Source organism: Carassius auratus, chromosome 18 (genome assembly GCF_003368295.1).
Source record: "Carassius auratus strain Wakin chromosome 18, ASM336829v1, whole genome shotgun sequence".
Taxonomy (NCBI): Eukaryota; Metazoa; Chordata; class Actinopteri; order Cypriniformes; family Cyprinidae; genus Carassius; species Carassius auratus.
Window position 1 is genome coordinate 12868478 of NC_039260.1, and position 27267 is coordinate 12895744.

General features: G+C 36.5%; 1 protein-coding gene across 11 annotated transcripts in view; it reads right to left on the reverse strand.

Annotated features, from left to right (window-relative positions):
• Nucleotides 1-27267, reverse strand: part of LOC113118487 (pleckstrin homology domain-containing family A member 7-like) — a 98272-nt gene that overhangs the window by 27236 nt on the left and 43769 nt on the right. For 9 of the 11 annotated variants that reach the window (XM_026287704.1, XM_026287703.1, XM_026287711.1 and 6 more), the window contains 5 exons: nt 21462-21545; nt 12459-12576; nt 8632-8736; nt 8311-8383; nt 5833-5933 (listed from right to left, as the gene is read on the reverse strand). In XM_026287704.1, the coding sequence (XP_026143489.1) occupies nt 5833-5933; nt 8311-8383; nt 8632-8736; nt 12459-12576; nt 21462-21545 (481 nt within the window). Of the gene's footprint in view, nt 1-3731; nt 5246-5832; nt 5934-8310; nt 8384-8631; nt 8737-12458; nt 12577-21461; nt 21546-25233; nt 25253-27267 lie in introns of those variants that run through there. The other 2 variants (XM_026287713.1, XM_026287714.1) reach the window with 2 other exon arrangements.

Consider the following 27267-nt stretch of genomic DNA (forward strand, 5'->3'; position numbering starts at 1 on the left):
AGCTAAGGAAGAAATCAGATGTGTATCATTATATTGGATCCATGCATCAGGTCTTAAAGGGACAGCAGTCCATAAATACTTCCTGCTGTCATGAATGCTAATCAAACAACAAAACAGCTTTGACGTAGATCTATATTTAATTTATACAGTGACCACAATGTTATTTACCCTAACTATTACATTTCTGTACCTGAATAACAACCTTATTTTACTTGTAACATTGTTCTGTTGTATTTATGCTTGTAATTTGTGTATTTGTTCTTATTTTTACTGGCTGTTCACTTGCCTCTTAAATCATGTTTGAAGTCTTAGTTAGGCTAGTAGTTTTTGCCGTATCTAAGAAGTACTTAGCTTTAGTAATAAGTAATAAATGGAAAGCAACATCACACTGAAATACTATATATTAGTAATAATACATACAATAGTTATTATATTTATTCATATGTATTTCATTTTTACTTATGTTTAACAAAAATACAACACACAGGCAAACTGCCACACAACAAAAGGGCACAGACACTGCTTTAATTAACATGAAGTCAGCCTGCAATTTCCTCATTAAACATCGATTCAGAGAGTAACTTGAACTGCATTAATCTACGGTTCATTAAAGACATCCAATCTCATTTCTTTTCTCTCTGAGTGAGAATACACAAACACAAAATACACAGGCGCATGAAGACACGCGTGTTTACATGACTAGCTCATTAAAGGCAAGCAGTGAGGTGCTAAGCTGCTGCTTGTGTTTTAATGGTCCGCTGAGGGAAAGCTCTGCAATGAGGCTGTAAAACACAGACAGATGGCTGAATGGTTTGAACCATGCAGGAGGCCTGGACCACTGCAGATGACTAGATGATAAATACACAGCCAAAACATCCACTTAAGTAACCCCTATCTAATTTCTTCAGACAAATGAGACTCATGTTCTTAAATACAAATATTCTCTCCATAGAGTCTTTATTTATTCATCTTCATGCCGTTTTAAACCAGTGAATGTTGTTCTTCCACAGAACACACAAAGTGATATTCTGATGCATGTGCATGCTGCTCTTTTCCTTACAATAGAAGTATACAGTGACCAGGGGATGTAGAGTGCTATATATGCACAATAAAACTAGTCCATGCAACTAGTCCATTTCAAGCACTCTAAAGCCAACACTTTTATGTTACAAACAGACAGAAATGTCAGTTTAAAAATCCTGTCATAGCACTCATATTTCATTTATACTTCAGTGCATTCAAACTTGTTTACAATACATGCAAGGATCAATGGTCCTTTATATAGCCATGTGTAGTTTTCAGTGGATAATGACTTTATTTTCTTTTTCCCATTAACTTCAGAAGACTTGAAATACAGTGCACATGTTAAATGGACTACTTTTATAATGACACTTCGCTTTAAAGACTCTAGTCACTGTGAGATTTCACTGTATGAAAAAGAGCTGTGGGAATAATTATTAAAAACACTTGCATTTGTGTTCCATGAAAGGCAAAATCATACACGTTTGGAATGACAGACATGAAATGTTGAGATTTTGGTTGAACTGTTACTTCATGTTTAATAGGATGTTTATGAACAAAAAAAAAAAAAACATTATATAATGTTAAAATTGATAAATGTGACCTTAAACCACAGGTAGCACAGGTATACTTGTAGGAATAGCCAACAATACATTGTTTGGGTCAAAATTTTAGATTTTTCTTTTATGCCAAAATTCACTGGGACATTAAGTAAAGATCATGCTCCATGAAGATATTTTGTACATTTCCTACCATAAATATATAAAAACGTAATTTTTATATTAGTAATATGCATTGCTAAGAACATAATTTTGACATTTTTTTTTTCTTGCATCCTCAGATTGCAGTATTTCAAATAGTTGTATCTCGGCCAAATATTGTCCTATCCTAACAAACCATACATCAGTGGAACGCTTTTTTATTACAGTGCCACAAATCAGAATTGGACATCATTGACTTAGTTTTCAATTTCATAAAACTTTTTTTGCAAAACACAACACACAATTCTCTATGTAACACAAAAATCTAACAAGAATTAACATTAACAAGTTAATTAACATTACAAACAATTTTTTTTTTTTGTGAGATGTGAGACATTTTGCATTTTGAGTGTGCAATTTTCGGATTTGTGTGTAAAGATTTTTATGTTATTTTTTAAAGATAAGTTATGAAAATGTGAGTAGTTGGAAAAAAAAAACTGTAAGTAATAATTTATTAGCATGATCCAAAAGGCAAAACTACTGTATGTGCACATAAAAACACAGCTGTGCACACACACTTGTACACAAGGGACAAAACAAACGGCTAACAATAACATGCTGCTTCCTTTCCTTTTTGGTACCCTGCAGCTTGTAGGACAATTTAAAGATGCTTTTAGATTAACCAGCCTTTCATTAATAGTGTTCTCTATTATGCCATCCACAATCTATTATTAGTATGCAGCGGCCTGGTACAGAGAGCTTTTATTTAACAGCTCTGTTGGCTTACAACCACAACAGGAGAGCTGCAAATATCACTGAAATTATTCAACTATGCAATATACATATCTTGATGATACCATAGCCGAAATTTAGTATTCTCGACAATGCGTATGTTAAATATGTCTGATAGCGGTGTGTGAATCGATTAGATTCAGGATTCATTTATTTCCAATACGATTCAGTAATGATTTTGGCGAATTCAGAACTGTTCAATTCAATTTGGCTCACTATATATGAGATTCAGTTTATTTCAACTAATGGTTTAATTCTGTATTTGCATTCTTAGGATATTGTAAATGCTTCTCCTAATGTGTTTTAGGTCTAAAAATGAAAAAGACAAAAGCCGATTTTCCACTGTGAGGCCAATGGAATGCGTGTAGTGACGTCACCCCTCAGAATTGGTGACTTGTCTGCTGTCTGGCTACTAATGATGCCTACTGTATGCTAGTTAGGTATGTTTGAAGCATGGAAGCTGGTTTGAGCTGTTTTATGCTGGTCTTTAGTTGGATATAAGCTGGTCCTGAGCAGGAGCTAGTTGCTTAGGACCAACACATGACCACCTTAAATCAGCTCATAGCCAGCCCGAACAAGTTGCCATGCTTCAAAACATACCTAACCAGCATATGCTGGTTTATATTTCAACAGTGTAAGGCATTGTTACAAAGTAAACAAAAATATCTCATCATCCTCCATAAAGGGGTCACTATTACATCTCATATCATATGTAAACACTTGCATAAGTGTTAAGAGCTTTGTTATCAGCCATACTGTGAAAATTGAAACCATATCTGTACCAGCTTGGCCAGAGAGGTACAGAATTGAATGGGTACAGCAATGAGTACAGTTTGCCGTGACGGTGGAAAAGCAGCGTAACTATTGAAGACTGTTTATTGCAAGCAACTTAAAAGTAAACACAATAAATATACGTATATACAGAATACTTTAGTGTGCCAATATCGCACATTTCGTTTATTTCCATGACTTTTCCTGGTCTGGAAATGACTGTGGAAACCTTATTCAAATATTACAATATTACCCGGGTTTTCTCAAGGTCTAATATGCGAATAAATAAAGACTCCTCAAAAGTCTGCCGGTTATCATTTTCTGAATAGAATAATTTCACACATCACATCTCAAAAAGAGGAAATAATACCAGTGAGAAAGGTCGCAAACATGGAGTTTGCACATGCCAGAGATTAAGATAGAGAAACTGTAGAGTTAAAAGTGTACCTATTTACAGGTGATGCTGAATGTGTCTCAGAGCCTTTCTGGACTGTCAGTCACTCATCACAGACAGGAAGCCCGCCAAAGGAAACAGAGGGAGGACATAGTTGAGCAAATAAAGGACAACGACTGGTCACCTGAACCAACACCTACAAGCTTTTCCTGTTTAGGATATATACTGGGAAATCGTCAGTATAATTTAAGGACTGTCAGCACCGTCAAAGATAAGAGGGTGACAGAAACAAACAGCGGGAGCAGAAGAGCACGAAACATCACGCAACACAAAGCACAAAGGCCCACAGTTAGAAGCCGTAACAGAAATACAAAAGCCGAAGTTTGCTGAGCTCATTAGCCTGGCTCTTTCCCACCTTCGTAGTGATATCTAAAAGCTCATCGCAGAATCAGTTAAACACTCTCTGACGCTCGACCCTGTCTTTCTACCAGCCCGTGGGGTGAGTTTTACTGGCTGAGTCTTCTTTTTCATAGAGGATTAGTACAGATTACAAAAATCTACATCCAGATACCAAGGTAAATATTCTCTCTTGTGTGAAGCTTACGGCAAATGATCCGTAACCCTCTAAAGAGTGTGTGATACAACTATTAGCTTAGCAAGGCACTCCGGTAGAACGATGTGACACCGTAGGCTGTGTAAAACTATCCCTCAAGGAAGGAAAGCGAAAGAGGAGTGCTGCAAAGTGCACGTTACGATCTTCTTCTTGAAAACTGGAATGTTGTCTCCTTTCGCTCCCACGTTGAAAAATCTCTCTCCAGCTTTGAGAACGGGCAGGAAGGAGTTCAGCAGAGAGAGGTAGACTGGTTATGTAACCTTGCTGCCCTCGGGATGAGTACAGACCCATACATTCACTATGTGTCATGAACCCCGTGAGGACAGCAATGAACCACATGTGCTGCAGGAGATGATACGGCATGAACTAGTCTTCGCCTACGAAAACACTCACACATAGATAAGCACCAAAAAAGAAGAGAGGTATATGTATAAGATAGCTACAATATGAAGTGACTGTCTTCATGGTGGAAATGTATTCCAAATGGTATAACATTGTTGATATTTCATTAAATGGTTAATTTCTGTCTGCAATCTATACTCAGGGCTGAAGCCATGCAAGATAATGAAGCATGCATATTCATAACTGCAGGAAGTGACTCAAAGTGACTTGAAAATCAGCAACTGCACATGACAGAACAGAAAGACACTTGACTGGGGAAGAGCAAGCAGCTTGTGCAAGGGAAAGGAGACAAATGAGCATTTACAGTATTAACAGTCAGCAGGTCATTAGCACAATATAAGTTGTGACAGGGAGTTAAGACCTGTATTACCCTTTACCTGTTTATTTCTTGATAACTGTATAACTTTGGTTAATCGGTAGCTTGGGATAATTATAGAGTCACCCATGAAAATGAAAATCCTGTCATCATTTTCTCACACTTATGTTGTTCCCAACTTGTACTGATTTTTTTTTTTCATAGAACATAGAATAAAACATGGTTTTGGATAGAATAGTCACTCTGTGATTACAATAAACGTAGATTAAAAAAAAAATCATAAAAAGAGTTTTTTTCCAAATCCTCATGGGATAATCGATTTTACTCATTTTATTTTAATTAAATGAAAAAGCAATGTTGTTTTCAACTAACATTTAGATTTTATTTTACATCACCTTTATTTTAATGAAAGATTTTAAGAATTTTCAGTTTTAAGAAACAGTAGTAGTAAAATGTTTTTTTTTACATCCAAACCCATCACATGACTACAGAGAATTCTGGTTACAGTGTATAGAGTCATATTGACCACTTTCATGATTCTTTTTTGCTAATGTATCTTTTAAGAAGCTCTAGTCCTCACTATTGTTGTATTTAAACGAATGACCACTTCAGTAGATTTCTTAAAAATTCTCCTTTTGTGCTCCACACTAAATGATTAAATAATGAAAGAATGTTCATTTTTGGGTGAGCTGTCCCTTTAAGTCATACCTTTAAAGTAAACACTGTTGCATAGCATACAGTTAAGTGTTGCAAATTTAAGGTGGTGAATATTCTTCTTTTGAAAGTGTGTTGCTACAGTATCTGTGTCACAGTGAGATCTTACCTTGAAGGCATATTTGCGGCTAATGTGATCTTCAGGTCCTACAGGAGCGATAGTGTAGCTGGGCAGAGGAATGCTACCCAGCACTGACTCTTCACGACTGTCTGCGGGGTAAAAACAAGCCAACTGAGCAACCAGTCTGGTTTTGACTTTGAGTCTTTCTCTCTCGCTCTCTCTTCCTTCCTGGCATGCGATACTCTCTGACCTGTGTTTCTCACACCACTATGATAACATCATCACATTTCACACATTTAAGTTTAGCCTTGCTTTGCCTCCTTGCTCTTCCCTGCCCGTTTCTTTCCAGTGGAGCGCTGGTGACACCGGTGTGTGTGTGTGAGTGTGTGTGAAACTGAGATTGAGCGGTGGGTTGATAAGTGATAAGGGTGGCTGGGTTAAGAATTAATGGGTTAAAAATACTTGTAGGTTGTTTGAAGGAGAGATTCCAAACCGAGGCAGGTCACTCTTTTATTTATGTGAGCAGAAATCTAGGATTCTGAAGCAGAGGTAGTTAAAGGTAGTTGATGGCAGCCATTAACTTTTTTTTTTTTTTTTTTTTTATAATAATATTCAACTCACTGGCAACCGTCAATTGTTTGATTACCAACATTCTTCAGAATATCATATTTTGTGCTCATTAGAAGAAAGAAACTCATACAGGTTTGGAACAACTTAGGGTGTGTAAATGACTGAGCTAGACTTATGAAAAGTATAATAAATTATTCTAAGTATACGAAGTATAGTTTTTCTGTTATTCCATCCTTACGACAACAGCTTATGTTCTAGATGCTGATCTGATAAACTTACATTTTGCGGTTTACAGTAACAAATCAACCTTGGGGTGAAATAGCTTAAAGTACAGTAAAGAGTACATGGGTGGAAGTGAACTCAATCTTTTTTCTACACAGTGCTATTAACCCATTCAGAAAACAGTACATAGTGTACTTTCTTAAAACAAAGTGAACTAAAAGTACAGTACTCAGCATAAATGAGTACACTCTGAAACATACTTGCGTATAAAAGACAGGGTTCTTTGGAAATATAATGTTCTAGAGAGTCTGTATGATAAATTACTAAAGAAGCATATCAAAATGAATCAGGAAAATAAGATTATCATGTCACTGTAATTTCTTATCAAAATATTAAGTACACCCTCCTAAAAGTTACAAAATAAAACCAAATAAATATGTTCTGGTGTAAGTTAAAGGCATCTTTAAAGTAAGAGGAGTCATTTCTTGACACTTAAAAGTGTTACATAGCCCACTAAATCATTCTCTGGCATAATGCTGACAATAATGGAAAAACTTTGGAGAGAGCTGTTAGGAGACTTATTCCTTTGTACAAAGAGGTATAAGAAGAATACCAAATCATGGTTTAAAAAAAATCAAAAACAACGCGCTTGTAAGGTCCCTGAAATATTCAGGTCTTTACTTTAAGTTTTCTTTACACAATCAGTGTTTTTTGCTAGAAGAAGAACAGGAGAAATACCAAGCAAATGTAAAAAAAAACAGTAACAAATATTACATAGTATGACAACACAGTAAGATGCAACATGCAGAAGTTAAATGCATTGTTGTTTATCCATTCAGGAGCTACAGTACCTACTGTAGTCAAAGCAAAATAAACTCACTTGGCCTTTTCAAAGGTCTGAGGGAAACAATACTCATGAGACCAAGTCAATATAATAACAATTACTTAAACCGATTTAAAATCTTCATAATAGCACAAACAAGGCTTAGGGCCATATAATATACCCGGCGCAATGCGGCTCAAGTGTTTTTGCTAGTTTCAGCCTGACGGAGTTCTCATTTTCCCGTCCTGCGCCGCATTGTTTAAATAGCAAATGCATTTGCACCCATTTTTGCACCCATGGTCGTGCTGGTCTAAAAAAAGAGGTGTGTTCAGGGACATTGTTGACGCACTGCTATTTTGAGGAACTGAAAATAGACTGCACCATAGGCCAACTCAAACCTGGTCTAAAGTCTGGCGCAATATTTTTTCTTTGTTATTTAAAGAGTGTGTTATTAATATGCGCTTATAAGTGTGTGCTGGGAATGCGGACCATTTTCCCGTCGTTAAACTAGCAAAAGTGGATTCGGAGACGCCCTGAGTGCACCTGCGCCATGTGTTTTAGACCATGCACTTCGATCGTTAAAATAGTGCCCTTAAGGTTTAAGTCTGAAATAGCAAGTTTGCGTGATTCAAGAAACTGCATAAACATGAGATAGAGCAACCCAAAAACCTTTTATTAATTCCCCTTTGTAAACTACTTTTAGAGTTTGGTAAATGTTTCATAAACTCAGAGGACAGTACATAGCTAAAAGACTGAAAGTAGTTTTAGTTGAAGTAGGACGTAGTGTCCAACATGCTATTACAAACCAGATATTGCAAATAATCATTAGACATCTGGGAGAAAAGTTAACAGGTACTGTAAGTGTCCGTGTGTAAATGTGACTCTGATAAGAGTTTGGTAGCACAACCCACCTTTGTAGTAGAAGAGGCAATAATCAGCTAGAACAAACCATTTTCTCTTCCACAGTCGCATCCCTGAGCTGTCCTGAAAGAACAAAGCAACACAAACACTGATGGGAAAACACACACCCTCAGGCAGCTGAAGACATCTGATGGGGAAACAAGGCACTTCAAAAAGACTTCAAACAGGCAATTCGCAGCACTTCCCCTTGACAGCTCCGTTTCACTTCCAGTTAAAGAGTTTTTTCAAAATCTGTTATAAAAACTATCCATGTAAACACACTCCTAATGTTTTCATGCCATGAAAGACAAGCATTGGGCAAATTCTCTTACCTGTTTGTAGAGCCATCCACGAACCACTACGGGAACGCTGGGATTCCGCTTTATGGCATGATCCCGTTTGCCAAAGCTATGAACCCTTCCACTGGACTTGGATCCCTATATCACACACCAACACCACACATAAACTGAAGATGACCAGGGGGATTGAAAGCTCATTCATCTGTTAGTCTGGACTATCTGCCAGGGGTGCACAGCTGATCTTACACACCATCCGCTGGCATTCTGTGGGCAAAGCAACGTTGGCCTACATGCAGCCCACCACTCACACATGCCAGAGCACTAATACGACTAATACATCACCACTGCACCCCATCGCTGCCAACGACAAGAGCTACAAGCACTCATTCATCTAGAATAGTCCAAACACAGACAGGAGATGAGATGACACGGGCTGCGTTTCAACTGCTGCATTCCTCCGTGTCTCTTAAATCAAACTATGGCAGTCAGTCGTCACAACATTTCATGTTATTTTTGCGCATGAATTCTGACAGTTAACATAATGATATGATTATAGTATTATCAAAGCACCCTGTTATGAAATGATAGGCTAGCTATCATATCATACAGCTGCTGTTTTTGTACAGCAAAGCCAAATTTTTTAGAACAATGGCAATAATCCATATTAAATACTGTATCGGCGAGGGATACAACATTCACAAATGGTTTCAAATGTCCTCTATTTATTTATTTTTTTAACGGAATTCTGCAATTATTCAGTCCCTCCAGGACTCTTTTTATACAACTCTGGTTCACAGTGACCAAGTCTGTAATGCTTCAAAAAGAAAAAGAAAAAACGTATCCTAAAAAGTATCATAAAGATGTTTTGCATGAGAAACAAGCTCAAATCAAGGTCATTATTCACTTCAATATATGTTTGTGTATATGTTTCATTTGCAGACAGAATTTTACAACAATATACGTTTTTCTCAGAGCTTGAGATAAAACTATGGTCTGTCAAAAATGTCTACTTTCCACAACATAAAAAAACTGAATGTGCACTTGTAGTTTAGTTTAAATTTTGAAAGTACATTTTTTTTACTGTATTTGCAGATAATGTACCCTAGTATAAAAGTAATATATTTCATACTAAGTATAGTCTAATTAATATATCTGTAATATAACTAATAATAGTAATATAGTAATAGATTAGTAATAGTTAATATATAATATTTTAATAATATAAAATATATTTATTACAGTTAACATATCTATAAACACATTTACTGACACATAACTAATATAAAATTAAAGTCTAAAATGTGTTTTAATGTCACTTTTCATGAGATTTGTATGATCTTTGAATAATATCAGACTTTAAATGTTGAAAGTGTATATGAAGTATACTTGCAATAGTTCCACTTTAGCACAATCAGATATACTAAGTATATCTTTAAGTGTACATCAGCACTACTTCTGCACAATTAAAGTGGATTAAGAACAAAATTAGTTGTTCCAATTTAGCAGTATACCAGTTTAGTATACTAAAAGTACAACTGCAGGACATTTTATTAAGTACATAAATATGAAAACGTATTTGTAGTATAATTAGCATGAAATAAATGTATTTCAAATACATTTAAGTATATTTATTTTTCACTAGGCTAATATTAAAGGGGGTCATATGATGTGATTTCAATTTTCCTTTCTCTTTGGAGTGTTACAAAAGAAGATCTGTAAAGTTGCTAAGATTAAAGTCTCAAATACAAAGAGATATTCTTTATAAAAGTTCACCACTCCATCCTAAAATGGCTTGTTCTAACATGCCCCCACATCTCTACATCACTATGTGGGAAGATTTGCATATCGCAACCCAAATGTTCATGCAAAGAAAGAAGGTGTAACTTTTAATCTCACTGTTGTCGCCGCTGCAATGTTGTGGAGTTGCTGTGTGTTTAGTTGTAAAAGCAAAACTACTTGTTTGGCCTTGCAAAAGAGGACACGACTAGAAATCAGTGGTTAAGTTGTATTTCCAGAACAGTACAACCCAAATATTCAGATGTGTACTGCGCATTTTATGGAGGATGAGGACTGTTTCCTGAACCACTAGTCTGCAATAAGTCTGTGGCACAACGGCTGTTTCTATGAAGTTGGACAGTTCAAACGTTGCAAGGACAGTTTGGCGCTTCTGACTCACAGCCTGTAAGTACGTTATTTATATTTAATAATTTGCCACTGATGATTCAAACATGAGTTTTGAGCAGTGTAGAGTGGGCTTGTTTGTTGTTTCTCAGATCACAAATGCAGACCTGGTTTTATGTTTACGCAGCGCGATATGCAAAGGAACGCGTAAAAAGACAGTATAAGTCATTACAATCATTAATTATGCCCCAACTCGATGCAACAAATGCATCGTTTGTAATGGGTTTTATTGGTTTTGTCTTGTCTAGTGATGTCTGGATCACGAACGAATCTTAATATGTAACTGGATCTTCCTAGTGAAGCGGTCGAACCAGTTCACCAAATCGAACTGAATCGTTTGAAATGGTTCGCGTCTCCAGTACGCACTAAATTACATAAGCTTTTCAGTTTATAAACGTGCCTTACACTCCCTCTGACACGTGAGGGGCATTACACACTTGAGGTGTTAAGCCAATCACAACACACTGGATAGAAGGCCAAATCTAACTTTTTCAGAACAATGAGCTTTGTAAAAATCAACGCGTTTCAGAAGGCATGGCATAGAGGAGAAACAATAATCTGCATTATATGAAAAATAATGTGTTTATTTGAACCTTAAACTACATAAACACATTGCATTACACCAAATACACCAAATAATGTTATTTTTAGCAACATCATATGACCCCTTTTAATGAAAAAAAGGCCACTTAAATGTACCTTAAAAAAGCACACATTCAAAGTTTCCCTAACACACATTTTTCAAGTGTACTTTGTAATGTCAAATTAAATTTTATTTTAAAGTAAATGTAAAAAATTGTTTTGTCAATTGAATATATTTTAAAAGCAATAAAATGCAACTTCACTGCACTGCACATGTGTACTCATGATATATTTAAATACATGACATACAAGTGCCAATAAAAATTGCATTAAAGTACATTTTAGTTATAAAAAAAAAAATTGTCAGTACATTAATGCTTGTCTGTACATTTGGCATTATACTTCAGCCATACTTCAATGGCTACAGAAGTAATTATGAAATTACATAAAGATGTACTTAAGTCCTATTTAAGAGGGTCAAAAAAAGTTCAGTTTTTAATAGAAATACAAACTATACTACATTTTCATTTAATTGTAAATAAGGTGCAATTAAGTGTCTTAAAATATTATATTCAGTTTGCACTTCAATTAGTTTTATAATAAGCACTCTTTTAAGCACTTTTTAAAAAATATGCTAGTGTACTTCTTCTACACAAGTTTAGTGATGATGAAATTGTACTTATTGGATGGATTATTCCTTTAATATCTGGGGAAAAGCATGTTATTCAGCTCATATGCATCCCAAACAATGCATCCTTGCACAAATATGCACGAAATCACTCACAATCCGAATAAAAATCCCTTTCATTGGTCTTCTGTGTCTGCTCAGAGATGGCAGTCAAAGGCTCTGATCACTCTGTGTTTGTCACCAGCACTTGGGAACTGACGCCTCAGCACAGAAGAATTAACACTATCATTACCAGGACAGATGATGACCAAGCATAGAGAATGTTGTGCATCAGGAGTCTTGTGAAGCTAACTTGCTCGCCTCATTCTATATAATGTAGTGTTTTCTACTTCTATCTCTATAAAATACCAGTTTTATGTATTACCATTTGACTAGTTTTGTTGGTCAACAGGATCAGGTTGTTACTGACCTTTGAGCCTGAAGTGGTGTCCAGAGTTGAAGAAGTGACGGCAGTTGAGGCCTCACTAATGGTGCTGGAGGGCCGTGTGGTCAACTGTGGCTGCTGCTTCAGCATGTGTCGGCCAGTCCTGCAGAGGAGAACAAAGTGATGGCTCTGTTATGCTGCTAAATGGCTTTACATTTAACACATTTCATTAAGGCTGCACAATTTAAGAATGAAGCGCAGCACTGGGTCCTTTTACACGCGAGCAGCTTATGATTCATTGTTTTCAGTGTCTCAGAGCAGTAACTGTTGCTCCACATGGACAAATACCTCCATCTGGTCTGAGTTTGGAACGCTCCAACAGTCTTCACAAACTGGCAAGAAAAAGTAATTATAATAAAGTACTTATAATAAGTTTGTTGACAACAATGAATTAGCTTTTTTTTTCATTAAAATAAAACCTTGGTTTAAGTTTACTATGTACAGTGTAATTTTATTTATTTTTAAAAAATAATTTCATAATTCAGTTAAGTTAATATGGTAGGGAGTGAGAGAGAGAAAGAGCGTGCACAATTCTGTAGTGTGATCTTTGATTTTCACTCACTTAGCACGCGCATCATTTGGATTAAAAATAAATTGTAAAAAATATGACCATTCATAGGGGCATCCACTATAAACATAGTTTGTTTTCAACCTTAGGCAAAAATGACTTGAATTGAATCTAGCAGCCTGTGTGAAATTTGCTAGGCTGAAACAGCCTGTTACTACTTGTCCTTCTCATTCTGCACCATTACAGATACATGTGCGTGCGATGTGCCTGTTTTGCTTGCTTGAGTGTTTCTGTATTATATGAGTGGCTTTGGAATATAAATCACAGTCCGTTTCAGATAAAAAACAAAACAAAAAAACCTTTGACTTCTATTTGTGAAAATATCACAGTTAGGAGATTTATAACGAGTGGTTCCCTGCATGATTACAGCAAAGCACATGATTACAGCACTAAGCCCACTACAATGGAGCAGCTCTAATGCTATTAAATTAAAGATTATGAACCATAGAGCAAAAAAAAATTTAACAAAGAAAGTAACAAAAACTTGTAAAATACATTTTAATGGGCATAATTAAGTGTGAAAATAACTGAGGGACATGAAGTCAAACCTAAAATTATCCAGAGACCAGTAATCATTTGTGATATTTCTTTTTTTACTATAATGCGTGCAGGACACTATAGTTCATTTAAATAAGTGAGGGTCGCAAAATAAAGTAAACTATTATACCCAAAACTTATTCATACATTAGAATACTAGAAAAAATTATACAAATTTGGGACCAGAAATTATTCAGACCTAGTCTGGTAAAAAATGGAAGTTCAGGTTTGCATGAACCTGGATGACAGCATGCCCAGGAGACTACAGGCAGTCATTAAGGCTAAGGGTTGCCTGACTAAGTGATGATAGTTGTGTAAATACAGCATACTAACAGCTGTATGAATAATTTTTGGTTGATTGTAATCCATTACATACCTTTCTATTAACTAACATTATCAAAATTAATTTGTTCTGCATTTCCCATAAGTGCTCACTGACCTGGATGACAAATTAACTCCCTCAGGAAGTCAACAGGTTGTATAACTTATGCAAACTGACAAACACCTTTTAAAACATATTTGTGATCAATGCCGCTTTAATATTCTCCTTTTTGTCCAATTAGTTAATCAAATCATTGGTTTAAACCTCAAAAAGAAAGGACGTGTATGGCATTGCTTGGCAGAGTCCATCTTCAATACCTTTCAACATTTTTGAGTTTTGACTTCTGCATCTTAATAGTAAGGAATACACTCAAATTAAAAGTAAAAAAAAAAAAAAAAACATTAAAAGACCAGCTTACAAAGGCTGCATTTATTGAATAAAAATCCAATATAACATCTGTTATATTGTGAAATAGTATTATAATTAAAAATTACTGTTTTCTATTTGAATATATATAAACATTTAACTAATTCCTGTGTTGGTAAATCTACATTTTCAGTAGTCATTACTCCAGTCTTCAGGGTCACATTATCCTTCAGAAATCATTCTCATGTGCTGATTTGGTGCTGAAACATTTCTTGTTATAATCAATGTTAAAAACAGTGTGCTGCTTAATATTTAGTGGAAACTTTGATAACCTTTTTCAGGACTCTTTTATAAATAGAAAGTTCAAAAGATCAGCATGTATTTGAAATATAAATTTTCTGACACTTTTTAATGCATCCTTGCTGAATAAAATTAGAAGCTAAGTCAGACAGACACACAGACTGCGATCTAGGACAGAACCACTTAGTAGTCTATGATCCTCAGTCATTTAGTGTGCAATGCCCATTTTTTCCAACTATAACTCAAACCATTAACATAAACCTGTATACTAGCATATCTGTTTTTAATTTTAATCAGATTCTCATTATATAAGAGGTAGAGTCAGCAGGGAGGTGGCTGAGGAAACCTCACAGCACGACTCTCACACTCAGATTCTTAGAACAGATGGCCAGATATACAAAGAGACAACATACAAAAGGAACAGAAAAAAACAGACTGTCCTTCTAGATATGCACATTTGATGAGTCTATGGGCTTTGGGCATGCAAACCTATCAAGCACCTTTTATTCAGTGGCTCTTGGTAAAGGTGTGGAAAGAATCAGCATGGTATAGCAGCATAGCGCAGCATTGACATGAAAAGAGCAATATTTCTAAAACAAAGTACTTTTTGGTACATATTTCACGTTTTGCAAAAGAATTTCCTCAGGTACAGTAAGTTTTTGTCCTGACAGGTTGCCTAAAATGTAACTGATGTAATCTGACTGTGACTGTCTCTGGCAGTTATGTTATTTTTAACTAAAACTAAAACTATTAATTGTTTTCTGTAATTGAAATAAAGCTGATGTAAAATAAATATAAATATAATTATTATTATTTTTTTTTTTTAATGTTCAATTGCCTGAAATAAATAATAATTAATACAATTGCCTCGGGAGCTAACTGAAATAAGTAAGTTTAAGCACTTAAATAATCTAAACGGAAATAAAAATATATTAAAGCTAACTGAAAAAATAAATAAATAAATAAATGACAAAAAGCACATAATAAAATTACTCAAATTCACACTATTAAAATATAAAAATGAAAGGGTTCATATTATATGATTTCAATTCTTCCTTTCTCTTTAGAGTGTTACAAGCTCTTGGTGCATCGGTAAATTCGCAAAAACTAAAGTCTCAATTTCCAAAGAGATATACTTTATAAAAGTTAAGACTTGTCCAGGCCCTCCTAAAATGCCTTTTTTAAACGCCCCTATGTCTACATCACTGTATGGGGAGATTTGCATAACACAGCCCAAAAACAGGGCCTGTGTACTATCCCAAGCCAAATTAGCCCTCTCCATGTCTTTAAGAATATGTTAGATATGGCTGGGGTCACCAGAGTCTGAACAGCTTGTCAATATAAGATTTGACTGTTTTCTAACAGAACACTGTATTATTGCTTAGAAGAGTAATAGCATTCTTTATGTTTGTTGTAAAAATACAGTAAAATAAGTTCTGTCTCCAAAGTCTGTTCACCAAAGAGTTAAACCAAAGTTTTAAAACTGATTCAGAATTATAGTTAAATAAAGGTTTTGAAAGAGTTGTTTTGAACTTCTTCCAGAACAGTCTGTCCTCAAACTCTGCATATTGTATAGTAGTTTGGTTATTATATGATCCCTACAGCACATATTAGATCTTTCCAGCATGTGCCTGGTCTGCTTACATACATTAAGAGCCAATGACACATTACCTGCGGTTCTCAGAAAGCCTCAAGCACCCACACAGCTGTTAATGAGATGCATCCATTAGGACATGGCAGCCTCCCTCTCACAGACAGGCGCTAAGAGCGGCCCAGTCTTTGTAATATACACACTAATATGAGCTGCTTTTAGAGAGATCCAGGTTAGATAAGAGTGGTGGGCAGCTGTTAAAACAATGTTCTAATGGCAGATCCTTCTCTGACTAGAGTTGTTGGATTGTGTAACGTTATTATGAGGTTCCCCAACATAACCTGAAAGATATTGCTGCATCTCTAAACAGCATTTAATGTCAGACCAAAATTTAAGTTTGTCTTTGATAAGGAATACAACTGAATGAATATCTTGATAAAGAGCATAATTAAAAGTGCCCTGTGTACATGTTTGAGAAAACAGACAGCTGTAATATGTTACAAGTTGACAGCACCAAGAGGGAATCTGAGTGAGTGAGACTACTGACAAATGCCAGAAGAGACATGTGATACTTAAGTCAGCTGTATCCTTCCAGCGTTGCATCTACCAACATATGGATCATTAAGATGATGTATCATAACTGTATGATGGTACTGATTAAAGGGGGGGTAAAATGCTATTTCATGCATACTGAGTTTTTTACACTGTTAAAAAGTTGGATTCCCATGCTAAACATGGACAAAGTTTCAAAAATTAAGTTGTACATTTGAAGGAGTATTTCTGTTCCAAAAATACTACTTCCGGTTTGTCACAAGTTTCGGAAAGTTTTTTTCGAGTATGGCTCTGTGTGACGTTAGATGGAGCGGAATTTCCTTTTATGGGTCCTGAGGACACTTCTCCCGGAAGAGCGTGCGCTCCCGTATAGCAGAGCACTGAGAGCACAACAGACATTCACTGATCAGAGCGAGAGACCAAAATGTCACAAAAGAAGTGTGTTTTTGGTTGCCAGGGCAAGACAACAGCAAAAAAAAAAAAAAAAAAAAACAGCATTAAGGGACCAGTGGATGGAGTTTATTTTTACAGAGCATCAACGGAGTTGTGCAAGTGTTTTTGTTTGTTCCCTGCATTTCGAAGATGCTTGTTTTACAAACAAGGCCCAGTTTGACGACGGATTTGCGTATCGTTTATTTCTTAAGGATAATGCAGTCCCTGTCGGGATCCTGCCCTGACAGTCTTGTCTGTACTGTCTTTGTTCAATGTGTCTTTGTTTATTTTGTGCCTGAGCACATGGTTGTGTCTCTTGTGTCTACCACGTGCTCCTCTTGTCCCACCTCCTTGTTTTCCCTGGTCACGCCCTCTTGTTTCGTCCCCATTAGTCAGAGTGTTGTCACCTGTTTCTCATGTCTCTGTATGCTTTTATTGTGATCATTTCCCTCATGTGTTGCCGGTTCGTTTTGTGTATGAGTTAGTGTCTGCTTAGCGTGCTAGCTGTTCTATACTAATAGAGTTTTTCCCCTTGTCAGTTTAAGTCTGGTATTTGTTAGTTTAAGTTTATCTCGTCACTGTTTATTCTAGTCTAATTTAAGTGTTTCTTTTTGTTTGGATCTCACTTTTAATTTGACTTGGGTTTGACTTGTTCTTTGAAGTATTTATTTTCCCCTTTGAATTATTCTCTTGGTTAGTCTTTCCAGTTATTTCTAGAACTTTATTTTGTATTTGTTTCTCTACCTTTTTAGTTTACTTTGGTTAGTTAGCTTTGGTTATTTCCCTAGTCATCTTGTTTCTAGGTCATAGCTCCCCGGTCTGATTTTTGCCCTTGTATTTTTATTATTTTTATTATTATTATTATTATTATTATTATTATTATTATCGTTGTTGTTCTCATGTTGTCTTAAGTCTTGTCTAGTGTTTTGTGAGTTCTGTCTGTTCCTTTCTTGCCTGCTGCCTTCTCCCTGGCTACTGGGTCTCCCCGCCTGGAGGTCTGACGTGTGTGGCTTTACCTCTATAGTCAAGTGCCCTTGGTTCCTGGTGTTGTGGTCTAGTCCCTTGCACAGCCTCCTTAACAGTCCTGCACTCGGTTATCACCCAGAGCCCCCCTCGGCGGTCATCCCCCCCCATCTGCCTGCTCCACTGTCTACCCATCTACCCAATCCTACTGTCTGGACTGTTGAAGCCACTCCCTCCTGTCGTGCTTTGTCTTGTTGTCAATAAATGTTCCTTGTTCACTCTGCATCTGGGTCCTCTCCCTCAGTAACCCTGACAGTCCCAACGAAAAAGGGTCACGATCGTGTGTTGGAACCGCATGCGGTGAGTAAAACGGCTTCAAATATCTCTGTGTTAACTTCGCTATTGGCACATAAGCACATCAAGTAAACAACATGCGATGTTGTCATCAAACTGCACTTTCCACATGTACACCTTAAAAAAAAAAAAAAAAAAGACGACATAAAGTGGAACTTAGTCATTTTCCAAAAACACCAAGCAAAAATATACAGTTTCAATACATACTACATAGAGATGTCCTGCTGTAGTCGTTGCTGCTGCTGCTCTTGTTAAATTTCAGCCTCTGGATCTGATTCTGGATCATAAATATACGGCTGAATCTGACTGTTAGCCATGGTTTGTTCTGGATGATGTTTTTTTCCCGATGCTCTCAGCGCAAAAGCCTACTCATGCTCGTGATTCTTTAGCTCCGCCCACACGTCACGCCTCCAGCCGCTCTTGTTTTTCCGGGAAAAAAACGGTACAGACTATCTTTCTCTCTCTTATAAATATAATAAAACTAAAGACTTTTTGGAGTTATGAAGGATGCAGTACTACTCTATAGGTACTCAAGATTAACAGGATATTGAGTGAAAACGAGCATTTCACCCCCCCTTTAAATGCTTGAAAAGTTTTTTGTTTAAGCTCACCAAGCCTGCATTTATTTGATTTGAAATATAGGTAAAACAATAATATTGTAAAATGTAACTACTATTGAATTTTCAGGAGCCATTACATTTTTCACATTCTATGCTGATTTGATGTCTAAGAAATATTTAGCAATGTTGATAACAGTTATGCTGATTAATGAAAAATGTGATAAGTTTTGAGAATTATTTAATCAATACAAAGTTAAAAAGAACATTTGAAATGTAATTTTTTGTGACTATGTAAAAATCCTTACTGTCATGTTTGATCAGTTTAATGCATCCTTGACCCTGACCTCAAATATTTAAAGCTGCGGTAGGTAACTTTTGACGCTCTAGTGGTTAATAAACAGAACTGCTTGCGTCTTGCGGAAGAAAATCGTAGCCGGAACTACTTCTCTGTTTATGTCTATGAAGAATCACAAAGGTACTGGGTTACTCCGCCGCGGTACCCCCAAAGCAATCTAAAATAGTCAGAATATAAACACTTATTATAGGTGCACCCTAGTGATTCAGGACAAGCTAAAAACACGGTTTGGAAAATGTACATGGTAAACTCGCTTATTATATACATTTTTCTACATTTTGAACACAAATAAAGTTACGGACCACAGCTCTGATTGGTTGTTTCTTACCGGGAGCGGATGGATTTCTGCAAATGGCAATCGGACCACTGGGAGGAGCCAGAGGAGCTTGATTTTTTTTTCACAGATTATCTGTCTCATATTCTACTGTCAGGACATAATGACAGGTTTAACAAATATGTAAAAAATATATTTTTACAAAAGTTACCTACTGCAGCTTTAAATGGTAGCACAGAATATCAAAATAGTAATTATTCCTAGTTAACTACCAGTGTTGGGGAAAGTAACCACCAAGTAGTGCACCATCGGCTTCCCCCTGCTGTCTGTGCTATCCTGCTGCTCATGACCTGGGCAATTAGTGCTGATCTTTCACCAAGGTGCACAGATGTGATGAGTCCCTCGTTACTTCCACTTAGACCGGTGAGTGGGTGTGGTTGGAAGGCTCGTCAACGGAATTGTGTACACCTGTTCCTTCCCTATATAGTTTCAGCTCTGTTTGGTGTGGAGGGTTATCATTTGGACAGACCATAAGAACCTAGAGTACATCCGCACTGCTAAAAGACTAAATTCTTGACAGGCTCGTTGGGCACTGTTTTTTGGTTGTTTCAGATTTAACATCTCCTACTGCACAGGGTCCAAGAACGGTAAGCCAGATGCTCTTTCACAGATTTTTGAGGCTGAGGCTAGATCCACCCTCCCGGTGACTATTCTGGCGCCCAAACAGGTAGTAGCGGCAGTCACCTGGGGGGTGACTCATTCCTCCTCCTGCTTGTACATGGTGTCTGCGGATCTATTCAGGCAGACTTGTCCGCTGAGCTCGTCTGGAACTCACTTGCACATCCTTTATGTTTGTATATTGACACCTTTACTTTTTTGTAGTCTCTGCCTAAGATTAATTAACGTTGTTCTCTCATCCTCTGCATTTGAGTCCACTGTTTAATCGGCCGTGACAAGAATTTTAAAGGTAGTGCATTACAATATTACATTACTCTCTAAAAAAGTAACTTATTGCATTACTTAGTTACTTTTTATGGAAAGTAATGTTATGTGACTTTTGCATTACTTTTTCTCATCTGTGCTGAGCTTGCTTTTTTCTTTTTAACATAAAACATATTTTTGGCAAATGGCCCTTCAGACCAAAATTAATAAGCCTCCATCTGTACAGTAGAGCAGTGGTCCCCAACCCCCGGGCCGCGGACCAGGACCGGTCCGTGTGTCATTTGGTACCGGGCCGCACAAGAAGGAATAAATAATTTAAATTAAAGCTGCAGTTGGTAACTTTTGCCGCTCGCGTCTGGCGGAAGAACATTGTAGCCGGAACTACTTCTCTCTGTTTACATCTATTGCGAGTCACGCAGGTACTGTGCTACTCTGCAGCGTTGCCGACCCCAACCAGACTAAAATAGTCTGAATATAAACATGTATGTACAAAATAAGTGCCTTCTACAAATTGATTCATTTAAATGTAAGTTTTGTAGGTATTGTAGTTATTAAGGCCACATAATATAAAGTGGAACCGATTTATTATTTATAACCATTATAGGGTTATATTTAATCCTTATACACAGTTTTGAGAGAAAATGCTGCTGGAATTATTTCGTTCCCATATGTAATTCATTAATGCTTAATAAAAGCCCTTATTGACATGGAGCATGAGGTATGTAGCCTGATCTTTTTAGCATATTAAGTCTAATTATTTCATCTTTGTTATTAGAAAACAAAATCAAGGACTAGGCTGCTACTTTAGTTTGAGACAACATAAATATAACCAAACAAGAAATGACCTTGAAATGTCGAAAGACAATACTTACTGGTCCTGAAGTCTGAAATCAGTATTCTCAGCGGAGATCTGGCCTGTCACTGGATGTATGAATGTAGTCGTCCTCTGGTTATGGCTACAAATAAGAAAAAAACAAAGCGCATTAGCATGGTGATTATTATGCTTCCCTGCAGCAAAAACGCATATCACCCTCTAAACATCAGCACAATCAACACCTTAGACTTGTCCATCACAAAACAAATCACACAAACCAGTAACAATCACTTGTTTGACTCTTTAATCATGTTGTTTACACTGTAACCTGTGATTAATGCATACATATATACAGTATATAACCTAATGTCATCCATAATAATACAAACAGTAAGAGAGAAAGATATAACCAGAAAAGATTTATACTCTAAGTGTAACATAGTCTGAGGTTTTGCAACATGTCAACATGACATTTATTTTCAATGTGCCTATTTAAGGAAACTGCATCAACATCAAGAGTGGTCTGTTACATTTAAGAGGGAGATGACGCTGTGCACCATATCAACGAGGCATTGTTTCTACAATGTATTAAACCGCTTCATGAAATGATAAACCGGAGACTAAATAACTGTGCTTGCATACAGTATGTAATCAAAGTTACGCAACAATCTATGTCTGAGCTGATAAAAAGCACCTTTCAAATCTTCAGATTGTTGAAGGAATATGTTGTTTAGAAGAGGAACACAAAAGTAGTCTGATAAGAAATCTGATGGTTATATAATTATAGTTAGCTCACTTTACATGTATTTGGTAATCAAAAAACCTTACATTGTGTCCACACCAGACGCAAGTTGTGTGACGCGACACAAAAACAAATAGAACCCATAATGACCAGTGATTCTGTTTACAATGGGTGGCTTGTTGAGTCACAGATAGAAAAATAAAGCCCTGTTTTATTTCTGACATACTTGATGTAGTTGCGCTTCTTCCGACAACAGGACAAATGGATTCAGAACATTAGGTGTAGATAGCCTCAATCTGCTGCCATGTGGTACACACACACACACACACACACACACAAAACTTAATTCTACCCCACACTTTTAATTAACAACTACCTTACAGACTATTAGTAAGCAGCAAATTAAGTTTATTGAGGCAAAAGTCATAGTTAATAGTTAGTTAATCGTGAGAATTGGGCCTTAAAATAAAGTGTGACCATATTTAAATATAGAAACAATATAGTTATGATTTATTGCAAAATATGCAAACAGGTATATATTGAAGCACTTTGAGAGCATAGGAAGCTGACTCGATTACATCAGTTGCAGCTCTTTATGGTAGTGGGTGGAAGTGTTTTGACACAGTTTGATTGTTTTGAATCCCGATGGGTGGAGATCAGCATTTTTAATAATGCATATGGTGGCATCAACAAAAGCATATACCATTTATTAATAACTTTGTTACATATAGCTCTTTAAAGGTTTCAAAACAAATTCCCCTATGAAGAACATTAATGGAATTTTTATTTCTGGAACCCAAATGTTTCTTAGTATACATGGTCTTTTAGCTGACTCAATGTGATGTACAGTAATAGTGTGAAGGAGCACTATGATGTAATAAAGAGCCAAGAAAAATGCAGCCTTGGAGACTGTAGTAGTATTTAACCATAGCACAGGAAGCCGAGAGATAAAGTATGTGGTATCAGACAAGACTCCACCACCATCTACTCCCACATGCTACATCCTGAACGCTTGGCAGGCAAGCTACGCAGAAGAGTCATAGAAGAGCTCTAAAATTATTTATAATAAATAAAATCACATTTAAAGTAGAAGATATAAAAATTTAGTTTTTTGGCATTATAAAAATGGGTGTTAAATCTATCTGAACAGGAATGTTTTGAAATCATGAGGCATCATTTCAACAGCAGATCACACTGGTGTGCATCTAGAGTGTAAACATGTAAACTCAACGTGCTTTTACACTTCCACTGAGGCAGAGAGAGGTAGAGGCGAGGTCGGAGCACATTGTTTCCTTTCCAGTCGCTCATATATATTTAAAGAGCATAATTCACTGCATGGCAATGCCACACAGGTTGCAGCAACTATATAAGCTTTACGGTCGTTTGTAATGGAGCTCTGTACAATTCTGGCTGACAGCCTGCGGTAAGTAAAGGATTTGTGTGCACAAACATGGTGTGCATCCTTGACAGGAGCCCCCAGGATCTCTATAATCGGCACACCTGTTTAGACTCATGTGATCATGTAGAAATACTCACTATGTCTTGATGCAAAGCCACATTAGAAGTCTCACCTTATCTTATATATTAAATGTAAATGTAATATATATATATATATATGACCCTGGATCACAAAACAGCCATAAGGGTAATAAATTGTATTTATATATGATATATAATTCTATTTATATATATATTGCTACAAATATACCCATGCTACTTATGTTTTTTGGTCCAGGTTCACATATATGCTGTGCATTTTCTTCCATGCTGGTATTTAAATAAATGTTTTCTAGGCTGGTTCATTATTGTGCTATAATCTATTTCAGACAAACACGTCTCATAAATGGAAGCAGAAAAAACGAAATAAACTAGTTTACTGTTGTAGCATGCGAGTCCTTGAGAATAAGCTTCAATGTGAACCAGACTATTTGCTGCAATTCAGTATTTCGTAGTCAGTCTGTAGATTTCCTTTCGTAACTAGTCTTGACACCTGTTTTTTAATACGTCACTGCCACACTTGATGTTACTTTTCAATTTGCGTCAAGACTCTGAATCACGATGACTGGGAGTTGGATCAAGTGGTCATAACTGTCTTCCGCTGACGAGACCCTCAAGCAAACTTGGCACAAAACAAACTAAACCGCATGTGAAAGACAAGAAGGACTATAAATACAAATGCATTAATTTATCTGAGGATGCAAGGCTATATCCAGCTAAGAAGTGCACGTCAGATGACTGCGTAAATGTGAAACAAATAGTTTAAGGCACCCAACTCTCAAATGAACAGACAACTCGCCCCAAAGTGAAGTATTTGTACATATATTGCTTTTCACAAGCCAGCTGGCATGTTTTATAGCTGCAAAATGAATTGCCATGAACCATTATTTGTTCACTGGGCGTGTTAATGTGGTGTCTATTTAAAAATGTTCAGATGAGCGGTGTTTAAACACCAGAAGCAGGTTGAAAAGCATTTTAAATGGCTCTCTCATAGGAACAAGGTCATTCCTATTCACATCACACAATACGAGGGAGAGAGATGAAATTTACAGAGAGCTCAGATACAAATTTCATCTTCTGACATTTAATGCAGGTCCCCTGATTACAATGAATCACCACATAATCAGTTAGAAATCCCACACACTGACCCAGAGTCAGCGTGCAAATTATGCTATATAGTGCATCCAAAAATGTTTCATATGACAGCCATTTAATATAATGTTACCCGCCGTGCAATGATTTATTGAGTAGTTTCATTATTGCATTCAACTAACATTATTAGGTTTCCGTCACATTAAAAGCTTTGTTAAACAAACTCACATTTCTCAGAAGCACATTAACAGTAAATCAGTTGAAATAAAAATTTCACTGAAGAAAGCCTGAACTTCACACCCTGCAAACCACCTTAAGAAAACATGTTAGTGCAGATTGTTTACAAGTAAGCTAAAACCATACTTAAGTGACCCCATTACTTCACTGAGAGCTTTTTCACAGTGGTGAACCTGACCTGGTCTCCACTTACAGTACAATCAATAAGCATCCCTCTGATGCTATATACAGTGTTGCAGAACTGCAGCAGGCTTTTGTTTACCTGACTCTTCACAGCTTAGGCTTCAGTGCTCCGTCTCTTTAGAGTGTCTAGCTGTCTCGTATGGTTTGGGGAGGGTAAAATGCCAGCAGTGTAATGGTGTCTTGTGTCAGTGTCAAGGCACTGAGTGATGACCCTTGAAAAGAGCCGCTAGATCTGGCAAACACTGGGAAGCAATGACCCTTCTGCATGTGTTATTAGTCATTCACTAATACCATTCAAAAGTTTGGGGTAAGATTTTAAAATGTTTTTGAAAAACTCTCATGCTCACCAAGGTTGCATTTATTGGAATCAAAATAATTTTTTTATTCTTTGATGAATGAACAAAATTTATTTAAAACTTTTTTTTGTGTGGAAAATTATAACTGTATTTACTGTCACTTTTGGTCAATTTATTGCATCCTTGTGAAAAAAAAAAAAAAACTATTACTTTATTTAAAAAAAAAAACTGTTCTCACTATTTACTAGTTGCTTATTAGCATGCATATGACTAGCATATTGACTATTTATTAGTAGTTACATGGTACATATTAACAATTTTATACAACAATTTCTTCTCTTCTGTGTCAGTCTTAGCAGTGCATTCATGAGTGAGTTGTGTTGCAGTTTTGGAACAACTTGAGGGTGAGTATTAATGACAACATTTTTGGATACACTATCCCTTTAACAACTACCTTACTATTAATCAGCAATAATTAGGAGATCATTGGGGCAAAGGTTGTAGTTAATAGTTAGTTAACAGTAAGAGCTGGACTTTAAAATAAAGTGTGACCAAAAACACCTGCTGACCCAAAACTTCTGCACAATAGTATAGTATATATAGTTTTCTACAGAATACAAAAATTTCATACTAACTGAGCTTTAATGATAAGAATTTAGCAGAGAGTGTAAAATAGTAAGAAAAAAAATGACAATATGAAACAGTTATAAATGTCAAATTTGTCAGATGTATTAAAAACATTTATTGTTATTGTCTTTATTTCTGGGAATTTTTTTGAAATGTTGCAACTAGAAAAACAGCCTTATGTTTCAGTCCATTTATTCCAGACAGCCTTGTTCATCTGACAACTTCAATGCCTCTAACAACATAATGACAAGCATTGCCACATAAAAAAACAGTGACTAATCCAACACATGCATTTGCATGTTGACTGCTCAATGTCAATGTTTGGCAATGGTTTGCAGTGCTGTGATGGCTTGCTCTCAGTGTTTAGATTTCCTAAAGTACCCGACCACCACTGTATTCAAATGTGGCAAAACAGTGGTCAGTGCAACAGCAATTCGTTGACATAAACATAAATATACATATGGAAAAAAATCATTCATCGGTTTTATGTATGAGGTCACTGGCTGTACTGCAACCACTGAATTAAAATCTGCAGTTAGCACCAAAATGAATTCTCTGTGTCATGAATCCTGTCTGTGGTCTTCCGTCTGCTCGCCCCCGGAGGTAGCCTTCCTTTAATGTTGACTCTCACGCTACACAAACTGTTACATGTCATCTCCCATGCTCCACTTCACCGATTATACTCTCATCTGCATCTTGCCTTTGTGTGTTTACCCATGTCTTAGATCTTTGCCTGCCTTTTGGATTACCCTCTTGCTCTGCCCTGTTTGGATATTGCTTGCACCTCGCTTAGACTACTGTCGTCTTGGATTATCCGTTTGCTTCACCCTTTGGATATTGTTAGCTGCCGATCGATCACACCTGTTTTCGAATACCCTCTGTCCTGCCTGGATTATGCCTGTTTGCTATTGTTTGACCCCTTGCCTGTTTTAACCACGTTTATAATTAAAGCTTTCCATATGGATCTGCTCGCCTCTCATCTCGTTCCACCCATAACACTCTATTCTAGTGGTATTTGGACCTGCTGAATGCATTTTTGCAGATGTAAGCTCAGCATTTAACTTCAAAACCAGTTGAATTTCTAACAACCTGACAAATTTGTTTTTAAAAACTAAGTGTTACGACCCGGCTCAAAGTCACAACATAAAGAGGGCACTTAGACAAAAATAGGTTTCAATACAGTTATAAAT